The sequence below is a fragment of the Camellia sinensis genome, chromosome 1 (genome assembly GCF_055761805.1).
Source record: "Camellia sinensis isolate YWXY chromosome 1, ASM5576180v1, whole genome shotgun sequence".
Lineage (NCBI taxonomy): Eukaryota > Viridiplantae > Streptophyta > Magnoliopsida > Ericales > Theaceae > Camellia > Camellia sinensis.
The window spans coordinates 206,156,740-206,174,453 of NC_138961.1; the positions used below are offsets into that span (position 1 = coordinate 206,156,740).

The 17,714-nt window shown below is 39.7% G+C and overlaps 1 protein-coding gene across 1 annotated transcript; it reads right to left on the reverse strand.

The window, feature by feature from the left end:
- Positions 1–9,679: 9,679 nt before the first annotated feature.
- Positions 9,680–10,174, reverse strand: LOC145822341 (uncharacterized). Its single transcript, XM_082919127.1, has one exon. It carries the CDS (start codon positions 10,172–10,174, stop codon positions 9,680–9,682), a length of 495 nt encoding a protein of 164 aa, XP_082775253.1.
- Positions 10,175–17,714: the final 7,540 nt, after the last annotated feature.

The following is a 17,714-nucleotide window of genomic DNA, read 5'->3' on the forward strand; positions in this document are numbered from 1 at the left end:
GTTGTTAGTTGTAGTTTGATACATAGCCTTGTTTATTGTTTCCTAGATGTGGGATTTGTTGGATTGTTAGTTTTTATGTTGGCTTGTTACAGCAGATTTGTTGAAACATAGCCTAACAATGGAATATTGAAATGATTTTGCCTAACAATGGAATATTGTTGAAACATATCCATGACTTGTTGAAACATAGCCTAAAAATGAAATAATCATTTTGCCTAACAATGGAATATTGAAATGATGCTTAGCAAATTTGAGAGGATTCCGCCTGCCTAAGTGTGTGTGGTTCTTACGTTTTGTTAATTTTGTGTGGGGACACGTACTTCATTTATATTAACTTGTTATGCATTACTAGATAGTTGCTCTCTGTTTTACTCTTCCCTCTAATAAGTTGACTATGATTTTCTAGTTAACCTACCTCATTTGTGCCACTTGTATAAGCTCTATAGCCTTGTTAACTTTGTTTTGTTTAAAATAATTTTCTTTTTATTTTCTGTTTATTTTATTTTGGGTGCAAAAATGTGGACTGCTTGGAGGCATTAATTGTTTGGAAAGGTTTATGACAATGGAGTTCTGCATATACGTAAGCAAATTCTCTTGGCAAAACTAAACTATTTAAATAGATTACCAATATAAATGATGAGGGACCCCCTTTATGTATTTCTTCTGTCTTTCTTTTAATCTTATTGTATATATGTTTTAAATAATTGAATGTTGCTATGGAAAAATGCAAAAAATCATGTGGTTAGATGGCATTGTAACATAAATTAGAATTTCTCTTTTATTTGCTGCAGCTAAAAGTTTGTACCTAGTTTCTGAACTTTATATGTTTTGTCCACACTTAAAAAGAAAAAAAGAAAAAAAGAAAAAAGAAAAAGAAAAAGAAAAAGAAAAAGAAAAAGAAAAGAAGGGTAGTGAGAATGCTATCTCCTTTTTATTTTATAATTTTTTTCTTGTTGAGTTTGGTGCATGGATTATGAGTAGGAACATTTATCGGTTGGTGGAATTTGGCAAACAAATATCTCTTTCTTTGAAGAGAATTTCAAAGGAGTTACTGATCTTGAAACAATGTCTTCATAATCAGAGGGCAACAACCTCTCCCAAACAATGTCAGAATTTGCTGCAGAACGAAACGAAGATGATACTGACAAAGACCTGCATGCATCTAGAGGTAAGGTGTTGGAGAGAATTGTGGATACACAGTCGTCCAGCAACATGGTTGAGTACAACCCTGAAATTGTTTTGGTTTTTTGTCTGTTTTTGTTTTAAAAAATGTAGGAAATAAATAGGCAGTGTGAAATAGAGTTTGAAAACAAAAATCAAATGATATCAGAAGACTCATTCTTGTACTTATTTTGTGTTCCAAACAATTTAGGAGAAATTACACTTAAGTGAATAAAGTCAAAATAAATTTCAAATTAATGGCATATCTTATTAACTTTAATAATTGAAATTATAAATTTTTTGATGACTTTACAATTTTTTTTTGGTCATACAATTAATTCACAACAACATTTTAATGTAGATCTAAAGTTTGACTTATCGAGAATGAACAGTTTCTTTCCTCAATAAATGCTAATAATTTACTAGCCAATAAGCTTTATGTTCATATGACCATTCAAAGCATGTGAAGATTTGTTTTAGCTGGTTGGCTCTCAAAAAACTGCCGCAAAACTTGTTACAAAGTCCAGGCCTATTCCTCTTTCAGTACTACTGCAAAATGGATCACAAAACACTTAGAATGGTGCGAATCTTATCGTGTGTGTTTACACAATAAGCCTCGCTCCCTGTGACATTTTTGCAATTTAATTTTGTGTAGATATGTTTTTGTGAGTATTAATATTCACAAAATTATTTTAAAAACACTATTTGGTAATACAATTAGGCAAACAAATGGTTAAAAGTGCCTCTCAGTTATTGTTTAAAACTGAGATTTGTGTGAAAATGTAAATGCAGAAAAAATTTAAAAACATACTTGAGAGGGTAATTTATATGAAAATTGGGCCGAGCTAGGTAAATGGGCTGTTATGGGCCGCAGTACGAAGGGCCGAGTGGAATGGCCGTATAAGTTACTCCGGTCTTGTGAATGTTTTGGAGTTAGTCCGGTCCGAAAGAAGGTTGAAGTTACTGGCCTAGAGATGCTTTGGAGCTAGACCGGTCCTAGAGTTGAACCGGTCTTGACATGTTAGTTCGGTCTAACTGTACCATGAGTTGTGCATGAGAAGCCGAAGTAGGGAGTAAAGGGAAGAACCGAACTAAGTATAGTCCGGCCAACTCTGCGGCTCAGCGTAGCCAAGATTGCTTCGGTCATGATGGAGTTCGGCCGTGGTAATAACCATCTCACTTGGTTTAAGCAGTGAGGGGGGTGTTGGAGGATAAGGATGATCCTTCAGGAGGTTCAATCCTAGGACTCTGTGTGGAGGAATAGAAGTCCTACTAGGATTGTGCCACGCGAAACCTATAAAAGCTCACAAACATTACCTTTGGGGAGGTAATACACAACTTTGCTTTCTGAATTCACAGAGCTTTGTCTATTTGTCAAGTTCGCTGACTTAGGCATCGGAGAGGTTTCCGGCACACACCCGCCGGCTAGCTCATGTTTGTGTTTTCAGGTGATAAAGCGACGACGTACGGAGGAGTGCAGACTTGGTCAACAGGATTATACGAGAAGGTTTATTTCTTTCCCGTACAATACTCATCCCTAGAAAAGTACCTCTCAACTAGAAAATTTCATTATCTGTATTTTGTATTTTATTACAACCCAAATAAATTAGTTATAAACAAATGTAAATAAAAACAAACAGAACATTAAGATCTGGATTATATGCCTCCATACACCATAATTTATCAAAGATTTATGTACCCACAACAATTTAAACAAACTGCAAACAACAGATTGATCACTCAAGAAATGGATCCATCTTTCAGTTGGGTTTGCATAAAACATAAATATATAAGAATTTCAGGCCAGAAAACACAACAAAACAATGATCAATATATTTTCTATGTAAGGAAAACATGATAAATCTCAAAACTAGACTAGCCACAGAGCCAATATCTGTAAAAAAACAAAAAAAAAGTCACTAGAAACCAGAACCTCAGTCCTCAGATCATCCAAACAAGAAAATCTCCCAACAAACACACACACACACACTCATATATACACATTATATTTATGGAAGAACATGAAACCAAAAGAATTGAATAACCAAGAAGTCAGCAAGATTGGATCAAGAAAATGCATATTGGGCTCAACAATAGTCAATAGTGTCAATTTTTAGAATCACATATATACTGGGCTTAGCAATAGCCTACAGTCAGCAAGATCAGATCAAGAAAATGCATGTTAGATTCTGATAAGCAAATAAACTAAACCTTATATATTAATATGCAAAATTGATGATTGATAGGGTTTTGAAAAATTAGGGAAATCAAAGAGAAGAAATCATTCATGAACATAAACATTGAGAGCGAGCGAGAGACATAGAGCGAAAGAGAGAGAGAGAGAGAGAGAGAGAGAGAGAGAGAGAGGGTTTATACCTCAAATTGATTTTAGGGAGAGTTGAAAATGTTGCGGAAAATGGAGAGGGCGAGGGCCCTGGTGGGTAAGACATTGTGCAACAAGAAGAGTATGAGAAAGACGAGGGGCGCGGTGAAGAGAAGGTAAGAGATAGTACAAAACCCTTACCTAGATGACGGTAGCGAGGCAAAGACGGATGGTGGCAAGGTGAAGACAGATGGAGATGCCGACGGTGAAGAGGAAGGACAGCAGGCGGTGATGCTGACGGTGAAGGAGAGGTGAATGGCGCGATTCAGAGGGCCAAATGTGATTAGGCGGGATTTTGGTGAAATATACTTTGAATTTGTTTCAAAAGGTTTTCCCTACAACAGAAACATTGGTCGGCCAAAATTACACTGCAGAAGCAAAACGATGTCGTTTCTACATTTGCAACCAAATCCCATTAGTCGCTAAAAGATTTTGGTCTCTTACCTAATTTTTCACTTTCTGCCATAAATTTTTAGCGACTAATATTTCAAACTAGTCGCAGAAAATCACTTTTGTGCGACTAAATCACTTTAGTCAGTAAAAGTAAGAACTTTCAGCTACCAATTTTTTTATTAGTCGGCAAAAGTGATTGGCAAAAATGTAATTTCCTGCTCTCTAGAGAGAACAAGAGACTGAACTTGTTTGGGTGTATGTACATATTGATAGAAAATATGAAAAAAATAAAATAAATCATAACTAATAAATTGGGCCGTAATGTGAGAGTATTCCCACCAAAAAATAAATCTATCTTTTCAAATTGTTTAACTTTATTGCCGACTAACTGTTTTTTGGTCACTAAAAATAAGTATTTGCCGAACACATTTTTGGTTGGCAAAGATCAAAAGTAAAAAAATTTCATTAATAATTGGCGACGAAAAGACTAGATTAGTCGCAAAAAAGGTACCTTCGCCGACAAACCTTTTTAGTCGCCAAATCTCAATCAACGGCGACTAAAATATTAGTCACTAAAAGTATTAATTTGGCGACTAATTTTTTTTGGTTGTTGAAAATAAGTTTTTGGCGACCAAATTTCTGGTCGCCAAAGAAAAAAATAATTTTTTATTTTCCATTCGGCGACTAAATTGTTTTAGTAGCCAAAACTCAATATATGGCAACTAAAATATTTTTTGGTGGGGGAAAATAAGTTTTTGGCGACTAAAATTTTGGTCGCTAATTCCACAACTAACTTGTTTTTGATCTTCTGCGACCAACTTATTTTTTAGTTGCCAAAATGTGACATTACGCGACCAAATATATAGTTGGTCGCCAAAAGCATATCACTTTCTGCGACCAACTCATTTTTTGGTCGCCCAAATATGACCTTCTGCGACCAACTCATATTGGTCGCCAAAAATAATGATCATTCGCGACTAATAAATATTTGGTCGCCAAAAGATAACTTTTAGCTACCAACTTTTATATTGGTCGCGGAAAGTGGTCGCTAAAAATGCAGATTCTTGTAGTGCCTGCACCACCGCCAATGAGAGGTGGGAGGAGGCCATGACCAATAATGAAGAACTGCGTGACCAGGCGATCAAAGACAAAGAATAGGCAAATGGTTGGATCACGTAGTTGGAGAAGGCCCTAGCGGAGAAGAGGGCCAAATTGGCATCTGAGAGGGCGGTGTACCCCGACTTGTGTATGGCGGCCGTAGAGCAATTTAAGGGGTCCATCGACTTCCAAATGACCATTGATGCCGCTGTTACCAGTAGCTTGGCAAAGAAAAGGGATGAGGGGACTGGGCCATCGGGAGTGGCCGCTGGAGGTAGGAGTAAAGATTAAGTGATCCAAAGCTTCTAGCGGTTTGACTTCTATAAGCACGAGATGAGCGAGTTCTGGGACAGCGGCTGGATGACCTTCAAATATAAGGCGCAAGAGCTGTTCCCGGACATGGACTTCAGCCTTGTGAAGGTAGGAGAAGACGACGCCGCCCAGACCCCTTTGGACGAGGGGATTGAAGAGGAAGATCTTGCCTCCAGTGAGGAAAAATGATTTTTATAACTAGGTGTAAAAATTTTGTGTTTGTTTGTTTGTTTTTTTGTTTTTTTTTTTGTTTTTTATATATATGTAATTTTTGCAACGAATTGTGTGAAAGTGGAAGTTTGTGAATAAAACAACGAGTTTTCTTTTGTATTATTACTGTCGTTATGCTTCTGAGTTGTAAATTGGGAATAATAAAAATGGTTAAGCAGATTTTAATAAAAAATGGGTGTGAAAATGAGACTTGTGCGTGAATTGTGATGTAAAAAAGTTTTAAAATGGGCAATCAGGCTAACTTGTAAGAAAACCATGATGTAAAAAAGTTTAAAAATGGTCAAATAGGCTAACTTGTATGATTAGTGAAAATGAATGGGCATGGACCTGGATTTAACTAAGTATAGCAACAACTGAGACCAGTTTTGATTCAGACCAACAGAATTCTTCATGCTAGTTCCGACTAAGATTGGAAGGTCTCTATCAGGCTGAAACTTTAATTAACTCAGTCTGGCTGAGCCCTTCGTGCTCAGTCTGGCTGAGGCTTAAGTTAACTTAGTCTGGCTGAGCTCTTCGTGCTCAGTTTGGTTGAGGCTTTAATTAACTCAGTCTGACTGAGCTCTTCATGCTCAGTCTGGCTGAGGCTTAAGTTGACGCAGTCTTAAGTTAACTCAGTCTGGCTGAGCACTAGTTAACAAGTCGTTATTGAAACATAACGTAGATAATGGAGATATAAAGTCATTGTCATTTAAGGCGTAGCCTATTGATCACAAGTTTACACCATGTATGGAAAGGGCAAAAACGAACAAGTGTGTAGATTGTCAAAAAGAACATACAACAACTGATCAATACAAAAATAGGAGATGCCACTTTACTAGAAATAACACTTCAAGTGCTCGGCGTTCCATGGATAGGGGAGGTCTCTGTCTTCCATGTCTTGGAGTTGGTAAGTGCCTGGGCGTGGTCTAGCCTTAACAATGTAAGGTCCTTCCCATTTGGTTGCTGGCTTGCCTTCGGCGGGATTTTTGGTAGCAAGAGTTGCTTATCGCAAGACTAGGTCCCCCACTGCGAACTCTCTCGGTCGGACTTTGCAGTTGTAATGTGTTCTCATTTTCTGTTGATATGAGGCCCGTCTGACAACAGTGGTCTCTCGAAGTTCTTCAATCAGGTCCAGGTCAGCCCAACGCAGTTTGTCGGTTAATTCTGGATTCGGGTGTAGAACCCTCGGGGTCGGCAGGCCGATTTCCATTGGGATGACCGCCTCAGCGCCGTATATTAAGCGAAAGGAGGTCTCCCTAGTAGGGGTTTGGGCGGTAGTTCGATAAGCCCAGAGTACGTTTGGTAGTTCTTCAGCCCAGAGTCCCTTAGCGGCTTCCAACTTAGTTTTGATGATCTTCAAAAGAGAGTGATTGGTGACTTCGACTTGCTCATTGGCTTGGGGATGACCTAGGGAGGAGAAACATGGCTTAATGTGGAGCTCTGCAAAAAATTTCCTGAACTTGACATTGTCAAATTGTTTGCCATTGTCTGAGACGATGGCTTGAGGGCTTCCAAATCGGCATACGATCGACTGCTAGATGAATCTAGTTATATTCCGTTCAGTGATTGTGGCGAGGGGTTCCACTTCCACCCATTTGGTAAAGTAATCAATGGCAACTACATTGAACTTGGCTTGGCCCCTACCGGTTGGCAATGGACCAACTAAGTCGATGCCCCATTTGCCGAATAGGTAAAGGACTGCAAAGCGTAATCAGTTCTGTCGGTGGAGCATGGGGGATGTTGGCAAAACACTGACATTTATCACACTTAAGCACAAATTCGGTGGGATCTTGGCTGAGAATAGGCCAGAAGTAGCCGATGTGAAGGATTTTATGGGCCAGTGACCTGGCGCCCAAATGATTACCACATACACCCTCGTGGACTTCCCTCATCACATAGGTCGCTTAAGCAAGACTGAGACACTTGAGGTATAGGCGTGAAAATCCATGTTTGTATAGTAGGCCGCTGATGAGGATGTAATTGGACGACCGGGTTCTGACTTTGGCGGCCTGTTGTTTCTCGTCTGGAAACTCCCCACTTGTCAAAAACAGAAGAATGTTCGCAGCCCATGGGATAGGTTCATTTTGAAGGAAGCGAACCTCCTACTGGGTTGGCGAAGTAGTCGGGTGGGCCAGGTATTCAAGACGGACACCATGGCTGAGGTTTGACTAGTTGGCCGAGGCTAATTGGGCCATTTCATCTGCGTTGGAGTTTTTCTGACCAAGGGATGTGTTTGATATGAAAAGTATTGAAAAGGTGAACAAGGGGGAGTTCAATATCCCTGTAAGCTCGCATCATGTCTTCCTTGGCGTCAAATTCCCCTATAATTTGCCCAACGATCAATTGGGAATCACTGAACACTTGGATATGGCTTACACCAATGTCTTTGGCCAGGCGAAGACCTGCTATCAAGGCCTCATATTTGGCTTCATTATTGCTAGCATCGAATAGGAAACGGAGGGCACACTTAAAATAACCGTCCTCAGGGGCGGTGAGGATGAGACCAGCCCCACTGCCTTCTTTACGGGATGATTCATCGACATTGAGGGTCCAGGAATGGGGGTCTTCTACCTCAGTGTTGAATTGCCTTGGTAGAGGGGGTGTGGTTGGAGTGGGATTGGTGAATTCTAAGATAAAATCGACGACAACCTGTCCTTTGATCGCTGTTCGACGTCGGTAAAAGATTTCAAATTGGCTGAGCTCGACAGACCATTGCATAAGTCTGCCGAACAGCTCTGGTTGTTGCATTATCTTCTTCAAAGGTTGATCAGTGAGGACCACTATGGAGTGAGCTTGGAAATAAGGTCGGAGTCGTCTTGCGGCTATGACCAAGACAAGGGCCATTTTTTCCAGCAGAGGGTAGTTCTGTTTTGCCCCCTTAAGAGCTCGGCTAATGTAATAAACCGGACGCTGTACTAAGCCGTCCTCCCTGATGAAGGCTGCACTAACTGAGGTATTTGATACGGCTAAGTAGAGAAAGAGGATCTCGCTTGAGAGTGCCTGAGAAATTAAGGGGGGTTAGCCATGCACTGCTTCAATTGTTGAAAGGCATTTTCGGATTTGGTGGTCCATTCAAAGGCCTGTCGAAGGACTTTGAAAAAAGGGAAGACACTTGTCTATTGCGCGAGAGATAAAACGGTTGAGGGCGGTGACTCTGCCGATAAACCGTTGAACCTTTTTAACCATTTTGGGAGACTGTATTTCTATCAGGGCCTTGATCTTTTCGGGGTTGGCCTTGATGCCCCGCTGAAGAACTTCCCAGATCCTACGCCGAAGGCGCATTTCTCCAGATTCAGTTTCATTTGATACTTACGTAGGGTTTCGAAAGTCTCTCGCTGGTTTGTCAGATGATCAAAGGAGAGTTTGCTCTTGGTAAGCATGTCATTGACGTAGACTTCCATGTTCTGACCTATCTGATGGTGAAAGACGGCATTGACCAACCGTTGGTAAGTTGCTCCAGCATTTTTCAATCCGAAGGGCATGACACGATAGTGGTAAGTTCCTCTGTCGGTGATGAAAGAGGTGTGTTCCTGGTCAGTCGGGTGCATCTAAATTTGATTGTAGCCGGAGAAGGCGTCCATGAAATTGAGCATCTGATGTCCAATAGTGGCGTCGACAAGCAGATCTATACAAGAGAGGGGATAACTATCTTTGGGGCAAGCTCGATTGAGGTTGGAGTAGTTGATGCAAAGTCGCCATTTACCGTTGTTTTTACGGACCAGAACCACATTTTACAGCCATCTGGAGTAGTCTACATTCTTGACGAATCGTGCCTCCAGTAGTTTGTCTACCTCAGAAGCAATAAGGGCATTGCGTTCCAGATGAAAGACACGCTGCTTCTGGCGAAAAGGTTAGAAATAGGGCTCGATGCTAAGACGATGTGTGATGAAATATGGATCGATACTCGGCATGTCGGAATGGGTCCAGGCAAATACATCATTGTGCTGAGTTAGGAGGGCTGTAAGGTCGGCCTTGGCTTGGGAGGAGAGTTGGCTGCCGATCTTGGCTGTTTTTGTTGGGTTGGCTGGGTCGATGGGGACTTCAACAAGTTCTTCTACTGGTTCCCTCTAACTAACTCGTCTTCGTCTCTGACATCGAGCCCTTCGATGATCATGGCCTCTTTTAGCTTGACCTCTTTGAGTGAAGCGACATAGCATTCTCTGGCCACTGTCTACTCTCCCTCACGGTGCCGACCCCGAGGTCGGTAGAAAATTTCATGGCCAGATGGTATGTGGATGTGACAGCATGAAAAGCGTTGAGGGTTGTACGGCCGAGGATGATGTTATAAGCGGAGGCACAGTTGACGACAAGGAAAATGAGTAACTTGGTGGTTTGCCGTAGATGCTCTTCGATGGTGATGGGAAGATCGATGGAGCCTATGGAGGTCACCTGATCCCCAGTGAAACCGACTAGTGGGGTTTGGAGAGGGGACAAACTTTTTTCCCCAACCTTGAGCTGGCGATAGGCGTTCAGGAAGATGATGTCTGAAGAGCTTCCATTGTCGACAAGCACTCGTCTAACTTTGTAATTGGACAGGAGAGCAGAGATGAGAAGGGGTTCGTCATGAGGGTATCGGATGCTTGTGCAATCGGTCTCTGTAAAGGTGATGGGCTCCATCCATTGTTTGGGGTGTTTGAAGGGGCGATCCAACGTCGCGACTTCTTTGTTGGAGCCCTGCCTGATTTTTCTGAGTTCGGCTCACTGGGCTGAATGGGATGGTCCTCCACACACAAGTCCGCCAGCAATGACTCTGATTTCTCCAACCGGGAGAGCAGGGTTACCTTGTGCTCGGAGTTGTGGCAGCGGCCGATCATTGCCTTGGTTGGGTTGTACGGGTTGTCGGGGAGGGGTGTGTCGGCGGTTGCCCCTAGTAGGTTCGGTCCTTGGCTGTTGCTGGGGACGGGTTGCCGTGAACTGACTGAGGCGCCCCTGGCGTATCAAGCTTTCTACTTGGTCTTTAAGGTTAACACATTCCTTGGTGTTGTGGCTGTGGTCTTGATAGAAACAATAGTATTTGGATTGGTCTCGCTAGTTGGAAGGAGATTCTGAGGGTTGTGGCCATTTCAAATTGTAATCTCGTTGGATTTGGTTTAAGACTTGCTTCATGGGGGAGTTGAGGGGTGTGTACCGTTCGAATCGACTGGGCGGTCGGGTAGGTGCCGATCGGTCGGCTCAAGCGGTTCGATCGGTATATTGAGGTGTTTGCTGTGTGTACTGGGTGGTTCTGGTTTCAGGTTCCTTTCTCTTCTCTCTGAGGGTTGGGTTTTTGGTATTGGAATTTTGGCGAGCGGCCAGGGAATCTTCGGCATTCATGTGTTTTTGGGCTTTGGAAAAGAGGGTTGCCATGGAAGTTGGAGGGTTTTTGGAGAGGGAGAAAAAGAAATCGGATGATCGTAAACCAGCCATGAAAGCCGTGAGAATGACTTTGTTGTCGTTTTCCGCCACCTGCAAGGCTTCGGTGTTGAAATAGGTGACGAAGCTACGTAGCGACTCCCCCTCTGTAACAACCCCGAACCTTGATTAATGTTAATCCATGGTTAATTATGCTTAATTGGTAATTAGAATGAAATTCTGAATTAAACTGCATATGTGTGTTGCATAAAGTATGTCTATATCTGTTTAACGTAGGAAAATTTGTTTATGTTTTTCTTTCGGTTTGCAAATTGGAGGCCTTATCGGCATCTGAATAAAAAATTGACTTAATTTATGCACTAATTAGGATTCATAGAATTTTATGGTAGGCTCAATTGACATTCGATTTGGAACGATTAAATTAGATTAAACTAATGTCCACTAATTAACCTTAATTAAACACACTTTTGTTTAATGGCCTAATTAAGGCCTTAGTGGCCTCATTGATCACATGCACTCTCCCACTCACTCATTTCTTCATCCATATGCATCCTTGAGCTCTCAAGACCCAAAATGTGAGAAGAGAGAGAGAGAGTTCTAAGTTTGTAGATTTGGTGAGCCTTGAACCCAATCAAGAGGAATTATTGATGATTGAAGAAGATTTGAAGATCTTAACTTCAACCATCGTGGATTCAAGCCCCTAGGTAAGAAATTGAACTCTTCATTGAGTAATTGAGTTGAATTCTACAAGATTATTGATGAATTAAGTGAATTCATGTAGGGATTGCACTAAAATTGGGAAGAATTGGGCCATACCATACATGCATGTGCATTTTCTTACAATTGAGCATGATTTCAAAGAATTCCTTCATGCATGTGTTTATCTCATCTATGTTTTGAGAATTCATCATGTTTTCTATCAATTTGCCAAATTTGATTTTGTTTTGAAGTGCTTGAATTCAAAGGAGTTCATGCATGTTGTATTCTTGAAATGGTCATAAAGTTTATGTTGGAATTTTATACAATTGGCAAACTCTTGGGCCATAATTTTGTGAAATAATCTCCAATTCATCATGTCTTACAAGTTTGCCATGTTATCTCACATTTTGGGGCCCAAGAGATGTGTTTTGAAGAGTTGAATTCATGTTGTGAAGATTGGAAGCAAATCTGGAAAACCCAGAATTCTGCTTCCTCGCTCGAGCAAAGGATTCCACGCTCGAGCGACCAACTTTATTTCACACTTCCGCTCGAGTGACAAGAAGGTTGGCTCGAGCATAAATAACATGCTCCCAGGTGTGTGTGCATCTGGAAGCACGCTTGAGCGACGAGAGTTACGCTCGAGCGATGGATTGTGTCTTACGCTCGAGCGAGCGTCAAGCGACCGTCGAATGAAGATTTCATGCATCCAGAACTTTTTCACATTTTGCAGACCGCTCGAGTGAAGGAGTGTGCGCTTGAGCGACCACTCACTTTCAGTATACTCGCTCAAGGGAAAGAAGCTATGCTCGAGCAAGACCCCTGTTTCAGCAAAAATTTGGCTAAGTGTTTCAAGTACATTTTTGCATCCTCATTCCATCCTAAACATTCCTAGGCCATGATTAAGGCCTCGTTTGGGAACAAGCTATTTTAGTAACTTTTTGACTTTTTAAAAAAAGATGTGCAGAAAAGTAGAGAGGTGATGTGACTAGTTTTAGTTGACTTTTTGACTTTTTGGCTAAAATAGTTAGTCCCCAAACGAGGCCTAAGACTTCATAATGAGGTTAAGGGCTAGAAACACACTAAAAATAAATGAGATAAATTTTGTGCAATCCGAGTGTGTGTTTCATGCATGAATCTGCTATGTTATGTAGGTCACGCGTCTCAAGTTAGCTAAATTGTCCACTTTACCGTCTCCCTGGAGCTACCGGTTATTTGTGAGTAATAACTTAGTAAAGCTATGTTCAAAGTTATGTATTTTCTGTATACGATATATAAGATCTGTTGAAAGAAATGCCATGTTTTATACTATGAATGATTGTCCGACAATAACAAGCTTTTATGACACTATGCCATGATTCAAGTATGTTGCAAGTGACATTATGCTATGATTTAAGTATGTTGCAACTGACATATGCCACGATTCAAGTATGTTATAAGTGACGTGATGTTATGATCCAAGTATGCTATAAGTCCCCGGACCAGAGGTTCTTCATGGAACTGACAAGCTATCTGTACCCGACTGAAGGTTCCTAAATGGAACTGACAAGTCTACAAGTTCCCAGTCCGGAGGTCCCTATAAGGGACTGACAAGTTATCCTTACCTGGCCGGAGGTTCTTTTATAGAACTGACAAGTACGATTTGAGACACTCTGTGTGCAATCTATTAGCGCTAATGAATGTAATATGTAAGATTAAGTATGAACCCTGATTTATGAGTATACGCACAGAACAAGAATAAGAATGTAAACTTTTATTTCAGTCATGAGTATGGAACATCATTCATAGACCCCCTTTACTTAGTTATTATTCGCTGGGCATCCGCTCACTAGTTATTTATATGTATGTAGGTGAGCAGATTTGTGATCAGGCTTAAGGTGATGCTTGGAGTATTTTTGTGCTAGTCAGCCACCCTTTACGCCTCGCGAGGAGGTTCCAGATCATGTCATGTTATGTGACTATGTTAATATGAATGTATAAGACTGCTCCTTTTGTTTCATGAGCGAGTTCTCTTTTGTACGTACATGTTAATGACGTATAAATGCTGTATCTATGACGTCACTTGTATATAAAGTTTTAGGTTCCCTGTTTCATGTATGTCTTTACAGCTCAATGGACTTCATATATTTTATATATTTGCTTCCGCAGCCCCTAGCTATATGTTAATCAGTCAAGAGGCCTTTGGTAATCCAAGGATTACTAGCCGGTTACGTCGCCAAACCTATAGGGGCGGGTTTTGGTCGTGACACCCTCTGTCTGGCGGATGTTGAGGAGCTTGGTTACCGGATGCCGCTGGCGCTGGGCACTAATGAAGTGGCTAAGAGAGGAGTCACTTAGGTGTTGGAAAGCAGAGACGGAGTCCGTCGGCAGCTGACTAAACCACAGTCGGGCCGACCCCTTAAGCGTCACGAGAAAAGCCCGACACATGATCTCATCAGGGAATGCATGGCGGATCATCAAGGTCCTGTAAGTCTCCAAGTGGTCGACTGGGTCTGTTGTGCCGCTGAAGGAGTCGATCGAGGACATTTTGAACTTAGGAGGTAGGGGTTTGTCCCTGATGGAGGCGACAAACGGTGAGTTGGTTGTTGTGGAGGGTTTATTCTACATGTTCTGCATGACGCCTTGAAACTAGAGTTTCATGGCTCACAGTTCCGCATCCCAGATAGGGACGTTGTTACCACCGGAATACAATGGAGGCTATACATTGCTGGCCTCTCCCTTGGGAGCAAGTACTTGGGCTGATGGATGTAGACCCCGATGTGGCGGGTTTATGTCTTGGGAGGGGGTCGCGAGCCTTCCAAGTTGGAGGCGTGGGCTTGTTGGAAGGGATGGCTTGGGATTCGTTCTCGATTAGGTGGGATATCTTGTGGTGGTGGGGGAGGCACATGGAGGTCTCGCTGAAGCAAAGCATTGATCAAGGCTTGGTTTTGTTCGGCTAGGCGGTTGATGCTGTTGGTGAGTTCTGTAAAATACTGGGGTGGATTGTTCAGGTTAGAAGAGTCGGCTTGGGGGTCGGCAACGTTGTGTTGAGAAGCCATGGATCTAGTTGTGACCATCTACCTTGGTGGGTGGCGGGTAGGGATTATCGGGAATGAGTCTCTAGCAACAATGAGCACAATTGTCACACGGAGTGAAAGTTTCCTACAGACGACGCCAACTGATGATGCTGCTGGTCTTTGAGGAACGGGTCGGGTTGATCCAGGCCTCCGACAAGGTTGTCCAATCGCTGGGCCCACTGAGAAACTTGCACAAGAGTTGAACGGGGAACGAGAATCCTCCAACGGACCCTCCGACGAGCAAGTTAGAGAAGAGAGATCAACGGAATATAGAGATAGGATGGTGATAAAGAACTTAAACCTTCTCTTTGTTTTAGAAACCTGCTTATATCTTCTGTTCATTATTTCCTTGTCCACTCCAACCTGTCATGTTGGCCGAAAGTCTATGTTCTAGATTGCCTTGTTCATGGTGAGGCTGTTTTATTCTGATGTGAAAAGGTTATCGTAATAAATGCTGCAGGGAATCTCATTAATGGCTAATGTGTGGTGTAATAACTTTGCAGGATCTTTGTCTGCTTATGTGACTGGTTCTTCTCTTGACAGGTATTTGGATGTTATTGGTTCTTGATGTAATATTGGATTCCAGTGATGTTGAGCTTTAGTGTTTGAATTATGCGCTAGGCTTTAAGTAGTGGGCTTAAAGCCCCTATGGGCTCACCTATGTCAAAATTAAAATTTTAATAAAAATATATGAGTTCTTAATGTAATTAACCTTTATTTTTATTTTGGTGCGAAAATAAATTTCGAAAAACTTAAAAACATTCTAAAACACAGTCTAACGTTAAGTGGTGCAAACCAAACATTATGATATGTCTCAAAGCAAAAAAAATTATTTATTTAACGAAATGTTATTTTATCAGAAAATTCAAACAAAATACTTAACAAGAGTGATGTGGTTGCCATTCTTAAAATAAATATCATTTTGACGAGTCTTTCAATTTAAAATGATAAAATTGAAATATCTCATATTATTCATTATTTTTTTTTCTTTGTTATAAATTTTATGTTTTTACATTATTATTATTTTATAACGCAAATAATCAACGCTAGAAATCATCCTCTAATATTTGGGTAGGGCCCAATTATCTGTCATACGTGCAAGAAACACAATCCATAGTAATTGAATTATTATTATTATTATTATTATTATTGTTGTTGTAGGTCTGGTAGCATGATAAATTAATATCACAGTGGTACCATGATATCACCATCTAATATGAGTTTTCTATTTTTACTCCTAACCACATACTGTATTAATTTTTGACTCTACAAAGTGGTACTATACCATTATCTGGCCAAAATTTTGGTTGGATTTGATTATTTGGTATTGTTTTATTTTTAAAATTTTTGAAAATAAAGTTAAAAAATATCTATTATTTTTAGCATTAGTTACACTTAACATTCTTATATTTTCATCAAAAATTCACTTTAGTTCATTTTTTTTCTTTCAATTGTGACAATGAACTATTTATACTTTAAGTAAGTTCTAACGTCACAATTCTATTTTGTCAACTTTAATAAGGTTAACATAATTTATCATGTGAACAATATATGATATATTTTCGCCTTATTAGCACTTTTACAATTTTATTAAAATTTGACTTTAATTTTTGTATTTTTATCGAAATCTTACTTTGATATTTTTAATTTTGATTTCCGTCAATCACATTAACCGATTACGGACAAAAGAAAAATATTACAAATTTATTCAAAGTGTAAGAGATTGACTATTGCAATTGAAAATGATGGATCAAAGTAAAATTTTAATAAAAATATATGAATTCTTAACGTAATTAACCTTTATTTTTATTTTGGTGCGAAAATAAATTTCAAAAAACTTAAAAACATTCTAAAACACAGTCTAAACGTTAAGTGGTACAAACCAAACATTATGATGTGTCTCAAAAATAAAAATGTATTTAACGAAAATGTTATTTTATCGGAAAATTCAAACAAAATACTTAACAAGAATGATGTTGCTGACATTCTTAAAATAAATATCGTTTTGATGGGTCTTTCAATTTAAAGTGATAAAATTGAAATATCTCATATTATTCGGTATATATATAGTTTTGTATAAATTTTATGTTTTTACATCATTATTATTTTATAACGCAAATAAAATCATCCTCTAATCTTTGGGTAGGGCCCAATTATCTGTCATACGTGCAAGAAACACAATCCATAATAATTGAATTATTATTATTGTTATTGGTTTGCTAGCATAAATTTGGAAGAGACCTACCGTACCAGAATCCTACCTCCGTGGTGGATGGCCCCGTTGGCACCTCAAAAACCGTTCATCATGTTGGGAGATCCAAATCTTATAATAAAAATATCTGTCCCCTAGTTTGATTATTATTATGGCTGCCAAACAAAAAATATAAAAATTAAAAATATCCACCTCTGTTTTTTTTTTTTTTTTTTGATAATTTCGAGTGTCTGCATCAACTTCTACACTTTTCGACTAATCTCTAAAAGACCAAGTTTATACTTTGATTGAGCTTATTCACAACTCTTCCTCATTTGAGCTTGTTTACAAGTTTACACTTTCTATTCCTAATCTTACTTGTGTGCAATTTACCAACTTTAATAGTGCTAAGATGAGAAAAAAAATTATGTGATATATATAATATTATATTTTATGGTAAATTTCAAAATGGTTAATAATTAGATTAAGTCAAAAATTGTCTATTGATTTCAGTAAAAAATGTATAAATTTTAGTGAAAAATGTCTCATCTTCTTTCTTTCCTTTTTTTGTCTTCTTTTTTCTTGGGGTAAAAACAGAGATAACATATATTAAGATAAAGAAACAGAAACAGTTCTAGGATATAAAACCCCTACACCATCATCATGCAATTGTTTAGATAGACAAGAAGAAGCAAATTCGAAAACAGCGAAACTATCTATGGCATAAGTGCCTTGATTTGTTAAGATGCCGGCACACTCGTTGGCTTCCCAAAGGATATGTCCGCACACTTTTTGTCTTCGTCTTATGAACTAGGGTACTTGTTAATAATAGACAAATGCTAACGAGTGTTCATTGGACATT

Bases quoted from the DNA above. Each gene is read 5' to 3' on its own strand.
- LOC145822341 (XM_082919127.1), bottom strand. From the start codon at position 10,174: ATGGAGCCCATCACCTTTACAGAGACCGATTGCACAAGCATCCGATAC.